This window comes from Eutrigla gurnardus, assembly GCF_963514095.1.
Source record: "Eutrigla gurnardus genome assembly, chromosome: 6".
Classification (NCBI taxonomy): Eukaryota; Metazoa; Chordata; class Actinopteri; order Perciformes; family Triglidae; genus Eutrigla; species Eutrigla gurnardus.
This window is the reverse complement of record NC_139920.1, coordinates 16,030,452-16,054,220: the sequence shown is the minus strand read 5'-3', so window position 1 is coordinate 16,054,220 and position 23,769 is coordinate 16,030,452. Positions and strand designations below refer to the sequence as shown.

The window sequence follows — 23,769 nt, the reverse complement described above, 5'->3', positions numbered from 1 at the left end:
GACGAAGTATCCTGATCCTAGAATTTTAACAAACCAGTGTCACTCTCCATCTCTGCCTCCAGAAGAAGAAAGAAAAGGGGAGAGAGAGACTTTCTCTCCCTTCGTATGTGGAATCTTTACACCCGCCGCACGCCTCCTGTAAAAGCAAAGGTTGTGTTTTTAGTTAAAATAACGTCCTCTCCTATATCCCCATTATCCATCCACGCTGGAGCAGAAACAATCCCCTGATTCTGCACTTAACACTGCCTGCCAGAAGGCTTCACTGTGTGTGTGTGTGTGTGTGTGTGTGTGTGTGTGTGTGTGTGTGTGTGTGTGTGTAATTCATTGTTTGATTCAAGAGGAGTTTCCATACTGTGTATTTTTAGCTGACAGTTTCTGCTGCAGTTCCAGCTTGTTCCAGCTTCCTGGACTTTACTGTGGGTGTTTCGCTCAAACTGTCTGTGTGTCCGAATGGATACACAGACAGTTTGAGGATAAGACAGAAATGAGGTCTACATATTTTGATGCAAATCATCGTGTTTAAAATCAGGCTAAGAAGAAATGTGCTCAGTATGGGGAAAACAAGAATTTACACGTGAGAAGAAAAGATGACTAAACTCTGTCTAATTTTTCCACCATGACCTTGTAGTTACTGAACTTTACTTAGTCCGTATTTATGACTTCTTGAAAGATTCTGTCTGGTTTCTTCGTGATCTCTTTTCTGAACTCCTCGTTCAGGTTCAAACCTAAAAGCTTCGTCCCGACTGAAAGCACACCTGAGTCGTATTTTACTTCTTGTAACACGTCCATGCTTTCCTACAAATGCACAGTCGGACAAAGGAAAAGCAAGAAACAGACGTGAGAGTGAGGGCTTTCTTTTTTTCCCCCCTATAGAGTGCGTATATCATTGGTGTGTAGGTTGAGGTCAGCCGGGGTTAATGTCAACAACAGTCAAGAACATGCCCCTCAGCCAAGCTCCCCTCAGTTTTTGCGGTTCCTGCACCGAGCATCGGGCTTCAGCGATACCTAACCCCCCCCAACAATGACACAGAGAGAATGAGAACAGAAAATATTTTCTACGTCTACACTTTATTACCTTGGCTTCGCGTCTTGCTGTTGTACATGTGTGAATACCAGCGTGGCACTGTGCTGTAAACCAACGTCCAACAAGAGCCTCTGAAACAGGCCAGTGGAGGCCTGACGCTGTGTAAACCACAACTTTCCTCTCAGACAGGCTGATACTGCACAGACGTGCACAGTGTCTCTTTTTGCTTGTTTGAATTGCAGAGTTATTAATTCTTACTGTTTTACAGTCTGTTGGAAGTGGACACAGCCCAATTTGTAAACGTCACTGGAGCGAGCCAACAAAAATAAATTAGAACAGAAAGCACAGTCCTCAGCCATAATTGCCAAGATTAATCACAATAATGAATGATAAAGCAGAGGAAGTCCAACACTGTTTAATGCTCCCAAGGTGTGTGTATTTGTTAACAGGATATGTGGGAGATTTTTAAGGCTACATTTTTTTTTATTCATTACGCACTTTGGGAGCATTATGCATAACACAGTCCTTTATATTATTGTTTCATTAGGCAAGTAAATATTCACAGGTTTCAATGCTACTATATGTTAATAATTCTGCATATATATATATATATATACATATATATATATAGTCCGAATGAATGACCTATTATTTGGATTGCCAATTGCGTACAGATAATCATGTTCCCCCCAGGATGGATTGTAATAAAATTAGTGATCTCTTGACATCATCATGCATCGTCAGGTCAAAAATATCATTGTGTCTTTCTGTTTATTTGATTTATGACGATTTATATACGAATTGTTAAAAAAAATAGCAACAGATTGGAATTTGTTGATTGAACTTTGACCCTCTTGCTCATATATGCAGAAGATTGCGAGTCAAAATAGCAAAAAAAGGTATCCTTGGGTGCTTACTGCAATCTTGCTGTGTATTGGTACATACTAAATTTTCCTGGCATACTATGTAGTATGGTATTATGGGTATATCAGATTGGAGACGTAGACACGTAAAAGATGGGGGATTTATACTTGCTGTCTTCTGACGTTTGCACTACTTACTTAAATATATAGGAAACTTCAGGTCCTGATGATCTCCCCCCAGTCAGCTGCCACCTTTTAAAGTTTTTTTTTACTCATCTTTTCCATCAGCTGTTAGTCTTATGATGCAGAGATTTGGTAAAGAATACAGTACTTTTTTTATACCTTACTTTTAGAAATCACAAGCAGCCAGCAGAGAGCGTCACCAGTATAAAATACCTGGACTGGCAAGATGTGGATTTAAATTCTGATTAAAACAATAAACAGATCTGACCAGAATTTGAATGCTTTCAGTTCTTTACAATTTTTCGATAATTAGCTGTTAATCTGTTGGAGGAAAACCACAGTTTGGTTTTCAGACTTTTTCTCTCAGGGAACTACTTTTTTATTATGTTTATAAACCCAATTTAGGGTCATTAGTAAACGAATCTCACAAAATGTGACTTGGTCTTTACCTACATTCCACTGCAGGATCTCATAAAGCCTTTGGCAGTGTAACATAGTAAATAATCTTTGACAGAGATTTTTACTGAGTAATTTGGGGACTAGTCTTACTTTTCCCTCAACTCTTTTTCGGGACCATACCCAGACTTGGAGCAGTATTCAACAAGGTTGTTCTCACTGAGTTTAACACATAGTTTGTCTATCTGCACACAATCCCTCTCTTTCTCTCTCTCTCTCTCTCTTTCTCTCTCTCTGACACACACACACACACACACACACACACACACACACACACACACTCACACTCACACACACACACACACACACACACACAAAATGGTGCACTGCAAAACTAAAGGGTGAATTTAGTTTCCCATGTCATCTATTTCACTCAAAAGGCCGAAAGCATACACTGATCCATTTTTTACAGGGGAATGGCACCAATAAAATTCGACAATTTTATGGCTTTTTCAACAAAAAAAAAATCATCTTTAATCTCAGATTCCCCCGAGCATTGTTTAAAAAACAAACAGGGACTTCGTAGGAAATTCATAGAGAACAGTTATGTGCCTCTGCAGGACATGTGGCATAAATACTCAGCAAGATAATTGCATTATGCTCTGTGAAATCTTTGATTGCAGGAAAAAACTTTTTATGAATGTTAAATAATTTAAATGGATAAGATAAGAGACAGAGATAAAGGTAGGTTCTATTGACTCTGGTGCGTTCCTTTGTTACATAAGGGCCTCTCAATTGAAGACGCACCAACACACACCAGGCAGATGTTGCCCCAACACATATGGTTTGGGTCACATCATCAGTGGAATCTCTCTCATGGAAACCCACATGGGAGTTCACTAAAACTGAACTACAGCCCTCACTCAATTCCTCAATCTGTCCATCTCCGTCTTTTATCTCGCTCTTTCTCTCTCTCTCTCTCAGACACACATGCAAAGTATAGTAATGTGTGCCAGGTGTGTGAGGCAGCGGGATGTCCACTGACAAACCGGTCTGATGCAGAACAGAGAGCTGAGCTATCAAGTCACTATTAGCCTCCCTCTTATCATCATCGTCCTAGTTCAGTCCCCATTACTTGCTTCACGTTACTTGTAATACCAGTTGGAATGGTTTTGTGTGTTTGGCATTTGCTTGGTCGAGATCACATCATATTGCAAGTCATCACTCTAGAAGTCCCAAAGAGATGCATGACAGCTGCAGAGACACACAACATCTACAAAGAGAGACATTGACCACGAAGAGACATAAAACAAAGAGACACAAAATGACCACAGAGACACAGAAGAATTACAATCAGAATGTTTCCATATGTTTCCCCACATAAATATGGGGAGATGTCCAGGTGGTGTGCCTAACGCTGATTCAGCCAATTGTATCCACAATCTCATTCTTTAATCTCTACTCAGAGTTCATGAACGTAGGTGAGCGATGGAACAGACTATAGGCTGGTAAATTGAGTGTTTTGTCTTCGGGCTAAGGTCCACCAGGTCCGCAGTGTGAACCAATCCACCTTTAAACACACACACACACACACACACACACACACACACACACACACACACACATATGCTGACTCTTACCTCAATTGCTTTTCAGTCAGCTGCAAGTTAAGTTTTGGCTTAAAATGAAATCAACAATCACAGTGTTAGAATCGAAAGACAGGAGGAAGCGGGAGAAGAGGAATATGTTGGAATAGCTGTCATCCCTGTGTGCCAGTCCAGAGCTCCCATCTCACTCTCTTCCTTTAGATTTTTTAGAAACAACTCAGCCCAGTACAACAGCTGCAAACAGCAGCTTGCTAGCCTGTATAAGCTTGCATATCCTTTTTCTTTCTTCTCCTTTTCCCACAGTCACTTCCATTCCCTCTGCTGTTCAGACTTGTCCAGCACTTTAATAAGATGTCTGGTTGAGATATGTTACATTTACTTGGCCATAAGTGGCAATTCTGTCAAAATATTGTTGGAAATGCCAGTTCCTTCTCACAGAGCATTGAGGGAATATATTGATATGGATTCTGTTTTGGGTTTTCAGCCTATAGAACGTTATTGAGCCAGCTGATCGTATAGTTTAAAACCTTTGCATGTTTTTAACAATAACCTTATGGATGTGAAGTATTTTGACCACCATACTTCCTTCCTTCCTCCAGTCCAGTAAAGTCAGTCAGACAAGTAGAAACACACACACACAGACGGCTCTGGCAGGATTTTCAATGAGGTTATTGTCGGCACATGTGGTTTGAGAGGTGAGAAAGTTAACCACCGAACCATCTCACAGCATTTGTCTTTTTGACCGTCCTCACGGTCTCTTTTTTCCTTCCCTCTGTTCTCTCTTCTCCAGCCTCTCCTCTCCTCCTGCAAGCTGCTGACTTAAGTTAGCTCTGGTTGTTGTACATGTTTTTCCAAAGGTCTGGCAGAACGCTAACATGCTTTTCAAAGGGATTTGTGGAATTTGTTCCGCTACTTTTCACTCACCTACCACAAAGCCTGTGTGTGAGTGTATATGCATGCCTGTATGCATGGTATTGTGTCCGAGCCCTCTGAAATGTTTTGTCGAATCTCATTTAGCCGTTGCATATAGACTGCAAATATACTATATATATATATATATATATATATATATATATATATATTTATCATTGTACTCTTGATGCCAATGTAATTACTTTCTGAGATTACTTTTAAGGCTTAGCTATAAAGTTTCCCTGGTATTATGGAGGTGAACTTCCAGCAGCAGCCAGGTGGAGCAGGATGCAGTAAGGTTGTCGCTTGGGGTGCCACCATGCACAAGCATAAGATCCAACCATGGCTCCTCCGCAGTCCAAATATGGTCACTTTTGTTTACTGGTTGCAAAAATTCCAAGAAAGTCTTACGATTTGCCAAACTTGAGGCTTCAAAACCATAGCTTCCAAATCAATGGCTACATCCACTTCTTATATGGTAATGCCAGTACCCTCAGATTGATGCATGCTGTCATAGCTATCGTTTGTTCTCTCTTTCTCTCTCTGAACTCTAATTACTTTACATGACATGTTTTCCACACTGATAGAAAGGTTTGAAACGGCTACTAGTTTTTCATTTTCATTGTACCAAAATACTTTCGTTGTATTGACTTGAATTTGTCTAACATCGACAAGATTTCAAAAAAAGAATATTGAAATAGGGACCGGAACAGTTTGAAAATATTCTTAATGATACTCAGTACTTCATGCTACATGTATGTACTGTGTGGTAGAACATTTGAAATAGACTCTGAACAACTGATAACAAGTTGAACACATAAATGAGCATAAATCTTCACATTGCACCCACTGAACTGGTGACTGTATATCCAGAGTGAGCACATCTGGTCTGTGGCTGTCTTTCTTTGTCTCTCTCTCTCTTTCCTTTTTCTCTGGACCTGTTTCACTATTTGTCTTTCATCTCTCCTCTCCTTTTCAACTGACACTCGCTACCCCCCACCCCCAGCCCCCCCTATCCACTCTGAAACCACATCTCCCCTCCCTCTCGCATTTCCTCCTCTCCCTCTCGCTGAGTGTGGCTGTCATCCCTCTATCGTGGCAGGTGAGGCCATAAAACAGCAGGCGAGGCCAGACGAGGGCTGGGAGACAAGGTGTGTGTGTGTGTGTGTGTGTGGGTGTGTGGGTGTGTGTGTGTGATTCATTATGATACGGACATCTGAGGAGCTCCCATGCAAACTGTGCACACAAACAGACACATACACGGTCATTAATCTAGGCTCCGTTGCTACAGTGTATCGGTGTGTTAAACAGTAACATCTCTGACCTCTGACCTCTGCTGTGTCTGCCGCTGTCTCTCCCTCACACATAACTCATCATGTCGCGTTCAAGGCCAAAAGTGTCTGTTTGTCTCTCAGCTCGTCTTACACAAATACCGTGCATGTACTTTTCAGTGATTTACAACATGTAAGTGATATTTGAGAGAGTGAGGTGTGTACCACTTACATACCACACAAGTTTTCAGCTTAAATCCATTTGTCTCATCTCCCGTTTTCCCACGTGACTTGCCTTTCATATATATATACAGTATGTATGTATAAGGATACCCATGTGCTCTTGATTAAAATGGGTAAACAACCAACTATGAACTTCAGTGGATATGAACTTCAGTTTTAGCCCTGGAGGACAGGGGGAGAGCGGAGGAAGGAGAGGAGAGGTGTTGAGGTGAGGTGAGGAAGGAGGTGGAGAGAGGCGGCCCATGAGATGATGAGAAGTCATGCAGGAGGTGAAGAGGAGCGATAATGTGAAGACAGGAGACATAAAGAACAGAGGATTATGGAAAGGGATGCGAGGGGGAGAGAGGAACTGGGGAGGGTATGACAAATGAAACATGTCTGTAACTGATCAAAGTGGCAGCAAAGGAGGAGAGGGGGGAGTAACGAGTGGGCTGGGTTTGAATGCAGAGTGGAGCGCATGTGAAAAAAGGTGAGGTGTTGGTTGTGTGTGTGTGTGTGTGTGTGTGTGTGTGAGGTGTTTTCAGTGAGATTTTGACAACCTGAGCAGCACATGGTGGAGTGAAGAGACCCATGAGAGCTCCTTGAAGAAACACATTGAACTTCGTGATCTGGTTACAATACTGTGTGTCTCTCTCTCTCTCTGTGTGTGTGTGTGTGTGTGTGTGTGTGTGTGTGTGTGTGTGTTGTATTATCTCTGTCTCCTCATACCCAGACTCATTGAAGAATGCGTAATTAAATATAGAAGGGGGGGAAAAGGAAATAACTTACAGGTGCAAAGTATAAGATATGGCCAGAATCTTGAAAAGTTTAAAACAAATAAAATTCCTACAATTATCAATATAATGTGAAGAAGATGTGGAGATAAACAACGGCGCCAAACTTAAATACTGACACATTTTACAAACCAAACTTTTTTTTTTTCTCAAAAAAATTACTCAAAACCATTTATCAAATAGTTTCTGATTCATTCTCTGTCGACCTGTCAATGGACCTGCATTTGTAGCGCCTTTCTAATTAACTAGCTACACAAGACGCTCTACACTACATTCAGTCACTTTAACCGTTCACACACACATTCAAGATTCACTGATGGATCTAACTCATTCACATGCTGGCGCAGTATCGGGAGGAGGAGCCGGGATTCGAACCGCCACTCTTCCTCTGAGCCACAGCCGCCCCAGGTCGTCAGGGGTGTTGAACTTTAGTTTTTACTTCTTAATATAGTTTAGAATTTTAGCATAGTCCAGTAGTACTTCATGAATCAATATACAACATACGTAAAACTCTTTTGGGTTTCTGTTATCAGAACCAACAGTTTCCAACAGCAATTTACAGAATAACAATATGTGGTCACAAATTCCCTGAATGTGCATGAGGATGAAGAAAGTTAGCTGAGAAATAGCAAGCAAACACACTTTCTTCATAGATTCGTTTATCTTTTTATCAGACAATATATAAAAGATGGTGAAAGTTATTAAACCATGAAAAAAAACCCATATAAAACAACATTTTTAAAAGATTTCCACTGATTTCAGTGAAAATATTGAAACAGTGGACATACATATGGACAAAAGGGTAATTTCTTTCGATATTTAGATTTTTATATTGGAATCCATCGTAACCTACATCAATCCAGGCTGACTACAACCCCGCAGAGAAGCAAACTACAAACTTTTAACTGCACATTTTACACCTACAGAGTAAGAGAGTTTATTACTCAATAGGGAGACATAGGGGGTGGAGTGTCACGTTAAACAAACTCAAACTTATTCTTCCATGACTTGAATAAAATGAGTGGACTGTACAACATTACAGCTATCAGGGGTCACGCTGAGAGCATTTTATGTCCCGCAGGTTAAGAGAACAGCACATGTGGCTTCACTGTCTTTGGTTTGTTCATGCTGGATGAATCCCAGTGACATGTTGCTGTTCTTTCTTTTATACATGAAATGAAAATAACATGGGCTTTGATACAGTGCTCAAGTGTGATGATAACCCTAACAGTATTTAAAATCATCAGTCTGCAAATGAGCATATTTAAAACTGGGGTCAATGGCAACATTTTTCATCCAGCAGTAGCCATTTATTTGTGCAATAGATGAAGTTTTTATAGCTTTTTGTTGATTCTGTTTGTTCCCCTGGATTCGGTGAGATGGAATAAATTGGAGAGCTGATTGAAGCCAGGCACACTGGGGAGCTGAGGGAGACAGACAGAGGGAGTGAGAGGGGATGGGGGAGGAGGTTGGGGGTGAAACCGCAGTTTTTATATGTTGTCTGGATTTAATTTTGGTAAGAGCCATCATTCACCAGTTCACTGAGGTGGCAAACCAGATGAGTGTGTGCATGTGTGTGTTAGGAGTGTGTGTTTCCTCTGTGTTCCCTATACCTGCTCAAACACTGAGAGCTTTGCAGCTAAAACCCTTGGTCAAAGATCTTGTCATTCATCCTCGTTCAAACCCTTTTTTCTTTCTTGTATTTCTTTAAACCTGAACTATTGAAAGGAATAGACATTTTTGGAAATACACTTATTTTCACCTCCATGTAAAAAGTTAGATCAATACCACTGTCTGATGTTCCCATTAAATATAAAGCTGTAAGTAACTTGTTAGCTTAGTGTTACCTTTACAGCTCCTCTCTCCGAACCGTAGTTGGGAGCGAGCTAATATTCTTGCTAACTTGCCTCCTAGCTTCTTCTTTGTGTAACTCAAATGAAAACCAAAGTGAAGAAATAAATCCTTGCTTAAGGGTTGTTGTGCGACGGCATTACTTCTCATTAAACAAACAAGATATAAAGTGTTCATTAATGAGCTTTAGAAGCTCTAGTGGGTGGATTTTGTCAGGCTAGTTATTTCTAGCCTTGTGCTAAGCTAACCGGCTCCAGGATGTACCTTCATATTGAGTGTTCATCTAGTTAAGATTTCACTAGAAAGCAAGTTTGTTTACCAAGAAATTTTGAAATATAGCTCAAAGAAGGTGTTCTGTAAAAGTGTTTTCATGTGTGATGAAACAAGTGTATAACTCTTAGTTTTTGTGCCTAAAGCCTTCATATTTCTATTGCTTTGTTTATGTGTAGTGCCTTCAGCCATGCAAAGAACTGTGGGAAACCAGGAAGATGCTTTCTCCAAAGTCTTGTGAGGTAAGACGGAAAGAGAGTGTATGGATGTGTGTGTGTGTGTGTGTGTGTGTGTGTGTGTCACAACACCCTTGGTGGCTCTGTCACTCCTGCACCAGAAACGTGATTTTGTTGGCACCATGAAGCATTCCTGTGTGTGTTTATACAAGCGTATGTGTGTTGAATGAATAACATGTTTGTGAGCTTTTGAAGGTATGGATGTGAGTATGCAGCAGTGTGTGTGTGTGTGTGTGTGTGTGTGTGTGTGTGTGTGTGTGTGTGTGTGTGTGTGGCCATACATGATTATTTGTAAAGCCAGTCACTGTGGTCTTCAGATTAGTTTTTCATCACAATAGCTGAAGCATGTTACTGGCTGGACGGCTGACTGGCTGGCTGGTTGGGAACACAGCATAACTCAGAGCTATTAGCTAAAGCTTGTGTTTACATTTTGATGAGGCACACACACACACACACACACACACACACACACACACACACTAATAATATACACACATGAACCCCCTGTCAGACCAGGCTGCCTTCAGTCAGTTGGAGTTTACCAAGGGAAACACTTTCCCCTCTGCTGTGTGTTTTTTCTGCCCCTCATGTGTGTTTATACATGAGGTATTAGTTCCGTTGTGTGTCAACTGTACAATAACAGCCCCCCTCCCCCCTTCTTTCCCTCAGAAGCAGACAGAGTGTGTGACGAGCAGGGAGTTTCTGACCTCTCTCAGGTCTTCTCGTCAGGGTGACTGCCCTCCACCTCAGCGAGCCACGGGATTCGCCGCAGCCTGCGTGGAGAGCTGCTCATCAGACCAGCATTGTCCTTCTCCCAGGAAATGCTGCTCTAACGGCTGTGGAAACACCTGCCAAGCCGCAGCCAATCTATATAAAGGTAAAGAAGGCAGGTTGAGACTTGTGTGTAATAGTTTTGTCACAATACCAACATGTTGGTACTGGTACCGGTACCAACATGTATTTCGATACTTTTCGATACTTTTCAATACTTTTTCAAATAAAAAGAAAACTCAAAAAATGTCATTACTGACTTTATTTTAATAGAAAATCTTAGAACTGCACTGATGATCGTTTTAGTCAATACTGACACTGTACTGATTATAAAAGGATCTCTCTGAGCTACATTGCCATCATTGGCCATCCGTGCTCATTACTCAAAGCACTGAACTTGCTTTTAGTTGTTTCTTTGGGAGGGATGCACTTCCAACATTTGACATCTTCTCTTGTTCCCGTGGTGTTGAAATGCACTTATTGTGAGTTACTTTGGTTAAAAGTGTCTGCAAAATGAAAGGAATGTAATTTAATGTATTAAAGATCCTTAAAAACTGCCTTGATGCTTGACTGCATCTGGAGTCCCAGTCAGCCCCGCCGTGATTAAAAGCTTCAACTCAAGTCTGTGTTAGTCAAGAGCACAAATGGCCTCAGACGCCTATGTGGTGAAGATTGGGCTGCCATTATAATTAAACACAAAGAAAATAATGTTTTATTGAATTTCAACAATTTCCATGTCATCATTTATTTTATCTGTAAACATTAAAACCACAGATAATTTTAAGTGAATAGCAGCCAATAAATATTACGGCATGATCAATAGGATCATTATAATTTTCATTTTTAGTGCTTATTATTAGTGACTCAACAATTATAAAAGCACTGAGTACAAACCACATGTTCTACCATATTCCTCCAGGTGTCCCTCTGAAGCCTCGCAGAGAGATGAGCTTCGTGGAGGATTCGGAGGGTCAGGTGAAGGTGGCGTGGGTGTCCAAGTTCAACGTCAGCGTGGAGCCGGTCGTTTACATGTTCCAGTCCCGCTGGAACGTCGGGATTCATCCCAGTGAAGACCATGCCTCTCCATGGACGACTGTTGCCATGGTAACTACACTAACCAGCAGCCTCTCACCTTCTCATCCCAAAGTCTTATTATATGAAGATTTGAAGGCTGGAAATATAACAATCATGAAGAAATTACATTTTTGATTTTTTGTCCAGTGTTGATATCACAGGAGGATATTAGCTGAGGAGGCTGATAAAAAATATGTAATAGTATGACACATAGCTGCTCCTGTCTTCGCTGAAGCTACAAAAGAGCTTCCCTGTGCCTTTAACAGTGGAGCAGTGCCACTAAGTTCGTAACATATCTTTAACTCATAACTCTCAATTTGCCTCAAATGATGAAACTTCTCAGCTATGGAGATGGATGTTAGACTGTGTTTCCACCTCATCAGTCTGCTGCCTTGCTGTCTAAACCTCTTCACCCCAGCCAGTCTCCCATTCTGCCAGGGTAAACCGTACGTCTGTGTGTGCGTACGAGTGAGTGTGTGTGTGCTGTACGTCCATGTGTGTGTCCCTGTGTGAGGTTAGGTAAATAAGCAGAGCTTAAAAAGGAACCACAGGCAGCCACAGTCGTTCCACCGGCTGACTCGGAATGACTGAACGCTCATTATAGACTTAAATAGATGGCAGCGTGTGCGTGTGTGTGTGTGTGTTTGGATGAGTAGATTTTAAGCAGTTGATTACATTTGTACTGTCAGGGAGACAAAACGTGAATCTTTAGCAATTCCAACCATAATTTTGGCAAATCGTTTAATTTCACCGTTATCAGATGGAATTCCAATCCGACTGTTCGTCTGACTTTCCACCTCATTAATTGTGAAACTTATATGTCTGAAAGTGCACCGAACGCTGTCGTGTTTTTGAAAGAAGATATAGTATGGATTTGTGGAACCAAAGGGGGGCTTGGATTGAGGTGAACTGTTTCTATTTATGGTTAAGAAAATATAGTGATTTCCATAAATAACAGTGATTTTAGTATTACGAATGTGAAGGACCTGGAATAGGGTCTAACCAATAATTTGACATTTTGGGGAATATATATATAAATTTGCTTCGTGGCCAAGAGTTCGATGAGGAGATTGCTACCACCAGCAGCCAGTTAAGCTTGTTTGTTTAATCTGTATCTGTACTTTTTCTTCACTGGATGCAGTCACTCCCAATAAATAGTGCAGTACACATGTGTTTGTACAGCTTAAACAGTCTGGCGGTCTTTGTTTCTGTTGAACAGAGCCAGGTTTCCAGTCGTTATGCTAAGCTAATCAGCAGCAGCAGGGCAGATACAGACATGAGAGTAATATCAATCTTATCATAACGCTTAGCAAGAAGGTGAATGGGAGTATTTCCCAAAATATCAAACTATTCATGGTTTAGTCTGGAAAAAATGTCGTCTTCTTCCACTGGTTAGAAGTAGTTTCTTCTGTTTATGCAGTCAGTGGTCCTTGTATGTTAAATACGTTGGTAGGACGGGGCTGAAAGGTTGAAGTGCTGCAGAATCATTTCGTGAAACTTTCAAAATCATATCAATTTGTTTTGTTTTAAATGATACACTTTCAAAATGACAACTCAATTCATCGAAAGTTGTAGTAAAGATGTGCATGCACACTCTTGTGCTAGCAGAGAAGTCACAGAAGTCACCTAGTTTGTGTTCATACTTGGTAGTCATGCAACATACAACATACTGTACTTGTATGTTACTTTTTTTTTTGCCAAAAATGACTGCCTGGCAAAAACCTACAGCATGAAAAATAACCCCATCAGTGACACTTTATTCTGTTAATTGTGTAAATCTGTCATGAATCATGTACATGTGTACATTGTATTTACATTTTTAGACCCTTTCTGAAGATGTGGTTCTGTCAGATTTGAGACCTCAGCGCTGGTACCAGTTCAGAGTGGCAGCCATCAACAGCCACGGCAGCAGAGGCTTCACCACACCCAGCAAACACTACATCTCCAGTAAAGGTAATACAAACACACGTCAAACACATGCTCTCAATCACAGAGTGTTGATTCCTCCTGCATGTTTCTGCAACGATGCATTGAATTTTGATACGCTGAGATGATGAGACACTGAGCAAACCCCAGGGTTTTTTTCATTTTATGAGAGATTTGACACCTCTGAGGAAAAGTTAGAACCTCAGGGTTTCCCATCCTCTCCTTCGCTGTTCCTTCTCTCACTAAAGAGTTGATGGAGGTACACGCAGCAGAAAACTATCAGGCAGTCCATAAAATACAGACGGGAAACAGAAAATACGCAATTGCACATGCAGGTATTCACACGCACAGCCCGCATATACAGTATAGTGAGAGTATGAGAGACAGACAGACTCACACCCACAGTTCCTAGCTGTAATGCTGAGCAGGCTTAGGTCATATTGGTATTGCGCCAGGATTGGCTCATGATATAAACCCCTTGCCAGGATTGGCTAGAGCATGTGTTGTATCTGAATAATGACTTCAGGTTGACCGAGCTTTGGAAAAAGGTTCTTTATCAGCTGAGCACTTCTGGGAGATTATGAAGAGGTGTGTGAGATAGTATTTTCCACCGGCATCAACAAAACACCAAATAGTAGAATTCCTCATGTAATAAAGTGTGGAGAGTGTACAGCCTGCACCGAGGTGTACTGAAACTTCTCTGGCATCTTCTGGAGGCCCATCAACGTATTAAATCAATAGTTAATAGGACATTTGGGGAATACTCCATAATATATAGAACTGGAATTATGTTTCTCTTGGCTGATACAGATTATATATAATATATATACACAGACACACAGAGAGAGAGAGAGAGAGAGAGAGAGAGGAGAGAGAGAGAGAGAGAGATTGAGAGAGAGAGAGAGAGTCCAGCATATAACAGCAGGGCGTAAGATACAGGCAGGTACGACGTACATGGAGCGCCATAACCAAGTGGCTGGCAGAGTGTACAGGAACATCTGTGCTGAGTATTATTATGGGCTGGAAGTCCCAAGGTCAGAATGGAAGAGACCTCCAAGGGTAGATGACAATGACCAAGTTAAGATCCTGTGGGACTTCCAGATCCAGACTGATAAATTGGTGATGGCTAACCAACCAGACATGGTGGTGGTGGACAAACAACAGAGGACAGCAGTAGTGATCGATTGAGCTTCCCAAGCGATAGCACCATCAATAAGGAGGAACATAAGAAGCTTGAAGGGCTGAAAGAGGAGCTAGAAAGATGCGGAGAGTAAAGGCATCAGTGGTACCGGTGGTAATCGGAGCACTCGGGGCTGTAACCCCCAAACCGGGACAGTGGATCCATCAGATTCCAGGATTAACGTTCAAGATCTCAGTCCAGAAGAGCACAAGGTCTCAGGAACAGCTAAGATACTGAAGAACGCCCAGTGCCTCTGGGAGCCTGCAGGAGGAAACACAAGACCCTCCCATAGGCGAGTGGGGAATTTGGGAACATTGTATGTAGAAGCATAACTGCAGGTTAACGCTCGCCAGCAACCAGATGAAACTACAGAAACAAGTGTGCTTGTATCTGATCTAACTATCAACAAGTAGCTTATATCTAAAAATATTGAGTTATTCCTCTAAGAATAAAAGGTCTGTCATAATGTGTGTGTGTGTGTGTGTGTGTGTGTGTGTGTGTGTGTGTGTGTGTGTGTGTGTGTGTGTGCCTTGCATATATTTTGAGGGCCAGGGTCAAAGGTTAAAGACACACTTCAATTTTGAAGGAAGGAGTCCCAGTCTTATGTTTCCATTCAGAGGCTGGAGGTCAGGGGTCACAAATCAGGAAGCTGGCAGATGTCAGGCTGGTTGGTGTTAGTGGGTGATCCTCCACTGTGACCCGATGCTACCTGTGACCCGTGCAGTGAACAACTCTGGATTTGAAAATTCTCTTCCCTGATTCAGATATTATGGTTGTACCTGCCAGCAGTAATTAGGAGGGAATGTCTGTTTCACAAGCTCATCTTGATGTCTTCATCTTTTTTTGGGGGGAAAAAGGGACTGAAATCCACTGATTGAACAGACACGCACAGTGAAAAAGGCCTTGGTGTGTTTTGGTCATGATCTAGAAATTACTGTTGGCACTGAAATATACGCTCCTTCTTCCAAAGAAAAACCACACACACACACAAACAGGCCCGTTTTTGCTGCCCTAACTTTGATCTCTGCATCTGGGTCAGCCAAGCACAGCCTGGAGCCTGTGGGAGGCATGCCATGGGGGATGTTGTTCCAATCAGATACATTTTGTTGTTTTGATCAAATACAGGATTGGGGTTTGAGTTTCTAATGAGATACAGAGGCGGCGTTGAAACCTCAGGGTTTGAACTCGGAGGCAAACAGTGACTAGCGGTGGTCGCTTTTGGTCTTTGTTGTGGTGGCTACTGGAAAGGGAGGCTTCAGGCTTCTCCAGTATCGCTCACCTTTGATGCTGTAAATCTAATTGGATTTGCAGACTTGAATGAGACTAAGAGGAAGACCAAATTAGCCCTTTACCCCCCCCCCCCCCCCAGAATGGGTTATTTCTCTTGCTCTCCTGCAACACATTAAACATTGAGTTAAGACAATTCAGTCAAGCTGGTGAACAGTCTCTGCTTTCTGGGAGTCACAATCTTAACCCCAATTAGTCCTCATTAAATTGATGTATATTCTTCCTTGCCACTGGGGCAGTAGATGACTCGGTATTGGTGATTAGAAACAGTTGGGAGACACAGGTCCAGGATTTCATTTGGGGTGTGCAATCTCTCTAAACAATGTTCTCTGACTGTCTATCTGCCAAATTTCCATGAAAGAAGCTGAGGTGCTACCGAGGGGTGAGAAAAGTACATACACCTATAATGTTGATGATAATTTCTGCATTTTTCTCTCTGTCTACAGACCCCTCACCCCCAGAACCTCCAATAAATATCAGAGTGAGCAACCAAACTCTAGACTGGACGAGTTCACAAGCAGGCACCAAGCTCACCGAAAGGTATCTCAAGAGATGAAATATGATGAGAGAGATGAATGTTATATTCCTTACTGGGCTTAATAGCTTCTACCAATCATATGTTGCAGGGTCTTTAATTTGTGTGCTGTAATCACAGCAACAAGGTCACATAATGCTCAGACCAGATATCAGCAGCAATATTCAAATGAAACAACAAAATACACTTCATTCAAACTCAAAAACAAGCGGCAATGTATGCAGGCAATCGGCTGAAAGTTGTCATTCATACAATTCTGCCAAAAACAAAACTTAAACACACACACACACACACACACACACACACGTGATAAACGTGTTAGGAAGTGTGTCTCTTTCTACTCTATTACCACAAATTTGTTTACATCCATGTTGTGGTGTTATTTGACTTGTTGCCTTCTCTCCTTTCAGGTCGGGAGGAAGTGGGCACACAGTGGCGGTCTTATTAAAGTGGGAGCCCCCGAGAGAGGGAGACCTGCCCGTCCACAACTACAGGATCACCTGGATGCCTCGACATGCGCACACGGCGCACAAACATGCACACACACATGCAGTGCACAATAAGGTGCACACACGTCCCACACACTCACGCACACCAGAACAGGGTAGAAAGGAGAGCAACAGCAGAGTGACCCCGGGGGTAAGGAAAACTTTTTATAAACATAATGACACTGAATGAAACATTATAGTGATTTAACTATTATTTATTTTACTCTCCCAATTTCATGTGTTTTCTCTATTCTGTGCAATCACCATCAGAATCAGCTCGTCTGTACATCTACGGACCCATAAACCTGCTTTCACCAAATTTTAACCTTAAAGAAACAGTTCAACATTCTGGGAAAATGTGCATATATGCTTTCTTGCCAAGTGTTAGATGGGAAGATTGATACCACTCTCATGTCTGTATGATAAATATGAAGCAACACCAGGGAGACCATAAGCTTATCGTAAAGATTGGAAGCAGGTGGAAACTTGCTTGGCCGTGTCCAAAGGTAAGGAAATCTGCCTCCAACCACCTCGAAAGCTCACTAATCAGTGAGTTATATCTCATTTGTAATTCTGTACAAAAACGTAAGTGTAAGAAATGACACGTTGTGGTTTTACGGGGGGTTATGTGCTTGACTATTTCTTGGCCTGGAGCATTGACTTTGGGGAGTCTCCACTGGTTTCCTGGCAACCTCACGGTGACAAGACTGCAGTCCAAGAAAAGAGATCTTCTCCTCTAAATCTTGGCAAGGACAAGCGAATAAGCGAACACTGTTAAGCAAAATGGTGAACTATTTATTTAACCCTGAGTTAACCCCAAGTTTTATCCATGAAAGGTCTCCACTATTCAAACAAACATGTCAGTTTGTAGGTTTCAATTCAAATGAGGCCTTACAAAGAATATATTAAAAGCATGCACACGCACACCACATACACCAAATCTATATAGCTGCACCTGAGAGATTTTACAAGGTCTGTAAACTCATACAACACCCACACACACACACACACACACACACACAGACACACACACACACACACACACACACACACACACACCTGCATACATTCCTTGTTGTCTCCTGGTTGCTATTTTACAGGCCTTTGCAGTGTTCGAACAGAAGAGTCTCTGTAAACAGCTACTGTATGAAAGTGACGGTGCATTGGTGTAACCAGTTCAATCGACCAGCTTGTATGTTGTGTAAAACAACACACAATCACGATACACACATTTAACACTCCCTTTCTATTATTTCTTAAAGTTCAACATTAAATGATGAAAGAATGTCCTGCTGAAGCACAATGAGAATTAGGTGGAGGAAGAGTGGAACTGCTCAGACATCTCACATTTAGATGTATATAAGGAGCAACATTAAGTGCATATTGTTTTGCATAAAACTTGAAATTTACCCCACCCCACCACACAATTACAATGTTTTTTTTTTTTACATGCGCTCTACTCTAGATCTGGTTCAGACATATTCACCGTGAAATCACCGATTGGCACGCTTTCCCTTTACGTCTGCAGTCATTTTGTGCACATGTTCCCGTGTGGATCGATAATGCAATATTGTCCTCAGACAGACATACCATTATCTCCACGGGACATAACTTTGTTAGCTAACTTGAGTTAACTTTGAGCACTGTGACAACATGCTGGTCTGGCTTCACAACGGCCAAATACTGCGACAACTTAGCCGCGTAGATTGACTGACAACGGGAGAGAAGTGGCTTTCCTGCAGTCGGATAACATGTTTAACTCGAGTCAAAGCATCCGGGACCGACAACATGCTAGTCATTACAGCAGGAGGCCTTTAGTAAGTGAGTGTTCAGTTAGCATAAAAGGAAAACATGAAATCTGTGCAAAGGCTGATGTTTGCTGATGAATGCATGATTCTACGTTACTGTAGCGCGACGTGTACATGTGCTAACAAGCTTCAGATAGAGTGAAGCGTTGCTGTTTCGTTGCTCAATTCGAAGGCGTATGACAATTTTGCTTTTTTTAAAAATTATATTTAATGCAACAATAACAGTCAAGAGTGTGGATTTTATCGTGATTATAGGCGTGTTTGTGATGTAATATGTTCACAACGCAACCGAGTCCAGTCAGCAACGCCCAAAATACCCATAATCACAGTAAACAACAGCGATATTACAGCTGTGACGCAACCGGTATGATTGCCTGTGTAGTTACTGAACGTTTTATCTTCAAATTAGTGAACAGTCTCTCTTTGCACAGGATCCCTCGACTTTGGACCCACTTAACTTCTCAACTCACTTAAACAGAAGAGAAAAATAATGTGAAACATGCACATCAGAGTTTGGAGGTTTTAACGCAAGCACAGTCATATGGACCTAGCTAGCGTAAGTAGTGATGGCGATCCCAGACCGAGCCTGGCGGAGCCATTTATCTCTAGTCTGGTCCTCTGTTCTGCTTGGCTGGGATGCCTGGAATGTAAATGAGGCCCCCTAACTAGTGTTTCCTACTTGCAGCTGCATCTAGACACACAGAGACAGCAGCATCACAACAGGTAGGCACCAGGGTAACATGTTGGTGTACATTTGTTTTTATACCCCGGAAAGCAGTGACATTTTATTGCTCTCCATTTGCGCCGGATGATACATGACCTAGATGTGTGAGGAATGTAAGAGAATGTAAAAGGCTTCTCTCACTCTCTTTTTCACACACACACACACACACACACACACACACACACACACACACACACACACACACACACACACACACACACACACACACACACAAACTGTACAGGCCATATGACTTTTTTCTATCTAGAGCATAATGGAAATACTTCAACCCCTTTTCGTCTGCAGGTCACCAAGAAACATGCCTTTAACTTGCTTTGGTTTCATTCTGTCTTAAGTGCGCACACACACACACACACACACACACACACACACACACACACACACACACACACACACACACACACACACACACACACTTGTTATCATCCAAGCATCTCTTTGTTGTGACTAGCTTAAATCCATGCAGACAGACCTGATTGACTAAGAGCCTGTTAATGAGCTGTCAGTCAAACAGCAGGCTAATGCAGACCAGGTCTGGGCCGTCAGGCCCCAGCAGACTGACACACAACAATCCGGGTGATGGTGATGATAGTGATGATGACAAAGCTGATGGCAGTAACTGTGCTGGCTATTAGTGGTGATCCTGAGTTGGTGTTTGGAATTAAGGACGAAAGTTCACCGGAACCGTTGGTCTTTCATTTGACACGTTTCTATTTGGACCCCGGTCAAATGTTAACAAGACCTAGAAGTAGCAAAAAAACACATTACTAGAAAGTGAGGAAAACTCCTCTTTCCATGTTCACATTCTTCGATGTGTTCTAGGCGCAGTGTGAGCTGTGGCTGCAGGGTCTGCTGCCTGCTATCTCCTACTTCCTGTCCGTCCAGACGGTGGCTTACTGGGGTCAGAAGAGGCTGAAAAGTCCCAGATCACAAATTGTCTTCAGCACAATAAGTCATACAGGTAAACAATCAAACCATTTTTCCTCATATACTTTGTATATGTGACAGTGACATTGTATAGCGCTATATTACATTTTTCTCCTCATAATTTCAGTTTGATAGAACGCATTCAAGTCAAGATGAAAGGAAAAATGCTTTTTAACCCTTTTCATTTTTATTAATATATCCATCCATCCATCCATCCATTTTCTTCCGCTTTATCCGGGACCGGGTCGCGGGGGCAGCTGCCTGAGCAGGGACGCCCAGACTTCCCTCTCCCCGGACACTTCCCCCAGCTCCTCCGGGAGGACCCCAAGGCGTTCCCAGGCCAGCCGGGTGACATAGTCACTCCAGCGTTTCCTGGGTCTTCCTCGGGGTCTCCTCCCGGTGGGGCATGCCTGGAACACCTCCCGAGGGAGGCGTCCAGGGGGCATCCGATACAGATGCCCGAGCCACCTCAACTGGCTCCTCTCGATGTGGAGGAGCAGCGCCTCTACTCCGAGCTCCTCCCGTGTGACGGAGCTCCTCACCCTATCTCTAAGGGAGCGCCCCGCCACCCTGCGGAGGAAGCTCATTTCGGCCGCTTGTATCCGGGATCTTATTCTTTCGGTCATGACCCAAAGTTCATGACCATAGGTGAGGGTAGGAACGTAGATTGACCGGTAAATTGAGAGCTTCGCCTTTCGGCTCAGCTCTCTCTTTACCACGACGGACCGATACAACGACCGCATTACTGCAGCCGCTGCACCGATCCGCCTGTCAATCTCACGTTCCATCCTTCCCTCACTCGTGAACAAGACCCCAAGATACTTAAACTCCTCCACTTGAGGCAGGAACTCCCCCCCGACCTGGAGGGAGCAAGCCACCTTTTTCCGGTCGAGAACCATGGCCTCAGATTTGGAGGTGCTAATCCTCATCCCGGCTGCTTCACACTCGGCTGCAAACCGCCCCAGGGCATGCTGGAGGTCCTGGCTCGAAGGAGCCAACAGGACCACATCGTCTGCAAAAAGCAGGGATGAAATCCAGTGGCTCCCGAACCAGATCCCCTCCGGCCCACGGCTGCGCCTAGAAATCCTGTCCATAAAAATAATGAACAGGACCGGTGACAAAGGGCAGCCCTGCCGGAGTCCAACATGCACCTGAAACAGGTCTGACTTACTGCCGGCAATGCGAACCAAGCTCCTGCTCCGGTCATACAGGGAACGAACAGCCCTTAGCAGAGGGCCCCCGACCCCGTACTCCCGAAGTACCTCCCACAGAATGCCACGAGGAACACGGTCGAATGCCTTCTCCAAGTCCACAAAACACATGTGGACTGGTTGGGCAAACTCCCATGAACCCTCGAGCACCCTGCAGAGGGTATAGAGCTGGTCCAGTGTTCCACGGCCAGGACGAAAACCGCATTGTTCCTCCTGAATCTGAGGTTCGACTATCGGCCGAATTTTCCTCTCCAGTACCCTGGAATAGACTTTCCCGGGGAGGCTGAGAAGTGTGATCCCCCGATAGTTGGAACACACCCTCCGGTCCCCCTTTTTGAATAGAGGGACCACCACCCCGGTCTGCCAGTCCAGAGGCACTGTCCCCGACTGCCACGCGATGTTGCAGAGACGTGTCAGCCACGACAGCCCCACAGCATCCAGAGACTTGAGGTACTCAGGGTGGATCTCATCCACCCCCGGTGCCTTGCCACCGGGGAGCTTCTTAACTACCTCGGTGACTTCAGCCCGGGTAATGGGTGGATGAACCTCCGAGTCTCCAGCCTCTGCTTCCTCAATGGAAGACGTGTCAGTGGGGTTGAGGAGATCCTCGAAGTATTCCTTCCACCGCCCGACGATATCCCCAGTCGAAGTCAGCAGCTCCCCACCTCCACCGTAAACAGTGTTGGTGGAGGGCTGCTTCCCCTTCCTGAGGCGCCGGATGGTTTGCCAGAATCTCCTCGAGGCCGACCGATAGTCCTCCTCCATGGCCTCCCCGAACTCTTCCCAGACCCGAACCTTTGCTTCAGCGACTACCCGCGCTGCAGCACGCTTGGCCTGCCGGTACCCGTCAGCTGCCTCGGGAGTCCCCCGAGCCAACCAGGTTCGGTAGGACTCCTTCTTCAGCTTGACAGCATCCCTTACTTCCGGTGTCCACCACCGGGTTCGGGGATTGCCACCACGACAGGCACCGGAGACCTTACGGCCACAGCTTCGAACAGCCGCGTCCACAATGGAAGCAGAGAACAAGGTCCATTCGGACTCAATGTCCCCAGCCTCCCTCGGGATCTGGTCAAAGCTCTCCCGGAGGTGGGAGTTGAAAACCTCCCTGACAGGGGATTCCACCAGATGTTCCCAGCAGACCCTCACAACACGTTTAGGTCTGCCAAGTCTGTCCAGCTTCCTCCCCTGCCAGCGGATCCAACTCACCACCAGGTGGTGATCAGTTGACAGCTCAGCCCCTCTCTTCACCCGAGTGTCCAAGACATACGGCCGGAGGTCAGATGACACAACCATAAAGTCGATCATTGACCTCCGGCCTAGGGTGTCCTGGTGCCACGTGCACTGATGGACACCCTTATGCTTGAACATGGTGTTCGTTATGGACAAACTGTGACTAGCACAGAAGTCCAATAACAGAACCCCACTCGGGTTCTGATCGGGGAGGCCGTTCCTCCCAATCACGCCCCTCCAGGTAACACTGTCATTGCCCACGTGAGCGTTGAAGTCCCCCAGTAAAACAATGGAGTCCCCGGTTGGAGCACTCTCAAGTACCCCTCCCAAGGACTCCAAGAAGGCCGGGTACTCTGCACTGCCATTTGGCCCGTAGGCCGAAACAACAGTGAGAGACCTATCCCCGACCCGAAGGCGCAGGGAGACGACCCTCTCGTTCACTGGGGAAAACTCCAACACATGGCGGCTGAGCTGGGGGGCTATAAGCAAGCCCACACCAGCTCGGCGCCTTTCACCGCGGGCAACTCCAGAGTAGAAGAGAGTCCAGCCTCTCTCAAGGAGTTGGGTTCCAGAGCCCAGACTGTGCGTGGAGGTGAGCCCAACTACCTGTAGCCGGTAGCGCTCTACCTCCCGCACTAGCTCAGGCTCTTTCCCCCCCAGTGAGGTGACATTCCATGTCCCCATGGCTAGAGTCACCGTCCGGGGATTGGGTCGCCGGGGCACCCGCCCAGGACAGCCACCCAAATCCCACCGCACCGGCCCCTTATGGACCCTCCTGCGGGTGGTGGGCCTACAGGAGGGCGGGCCCACGTCGCTCCTTCGGGCTGCGCCCGGCCGGGTCCCGTGGGCACAGACCCGGCCACCAGACGCTCGCCTGCGAGCCCCAACCCCGGGCCTGGCTCCAGGGTGGGGCCCCGGTGACGCCAATCCGGGCGACGTACACTTCCTTTTATGGTTT

At 44.3% G+C, this 23,769-nt stretch overlaps 1 protein-coding gene across 1 annotated transcript in view; it reads left to right on the top strand.

Annotated features, from left to right (window-relative positions):
• anos1b (anosmin 1b) overlaps positions 1 to 23,769 on the top strand; it is a 41,579-nt gene that overhangs the window by 11,534 nt on the left and 6,276 nt on the right. The window contains exons 3-9 of the mRNA XM_084012263.1: positions 9,573 to 9,635; positions 10,299 to 10,506; positions 11,320 to 11,504; positions 13,298 to 13,427; positions 16,314 to 16,407; positions 16,813 to 17,041; positions 20,266 to 20,404. Coding sequence (XP_083868389.1) covers positions 9,573 to 9,635; positions 10,299 to 10,506; positions 11,320 to 11,504; positions 13,298 to 13,427; positions 16,314 to 16,407; positions 16,813 to 17,041; positions 20,266 to 20,404 — 1,048 coding nt within the window. The remainder of the gene's footprint in view (positions 1 to 9,572; positions 9,636 to 10,298; positions 10,507 to 11,319; positions 11,505 to 13,297; positions 13,428 to 16,313; positions 16,408 to 16,812; positions 17,042 to 20,265; positions 20,405 to 23,769) is intronic.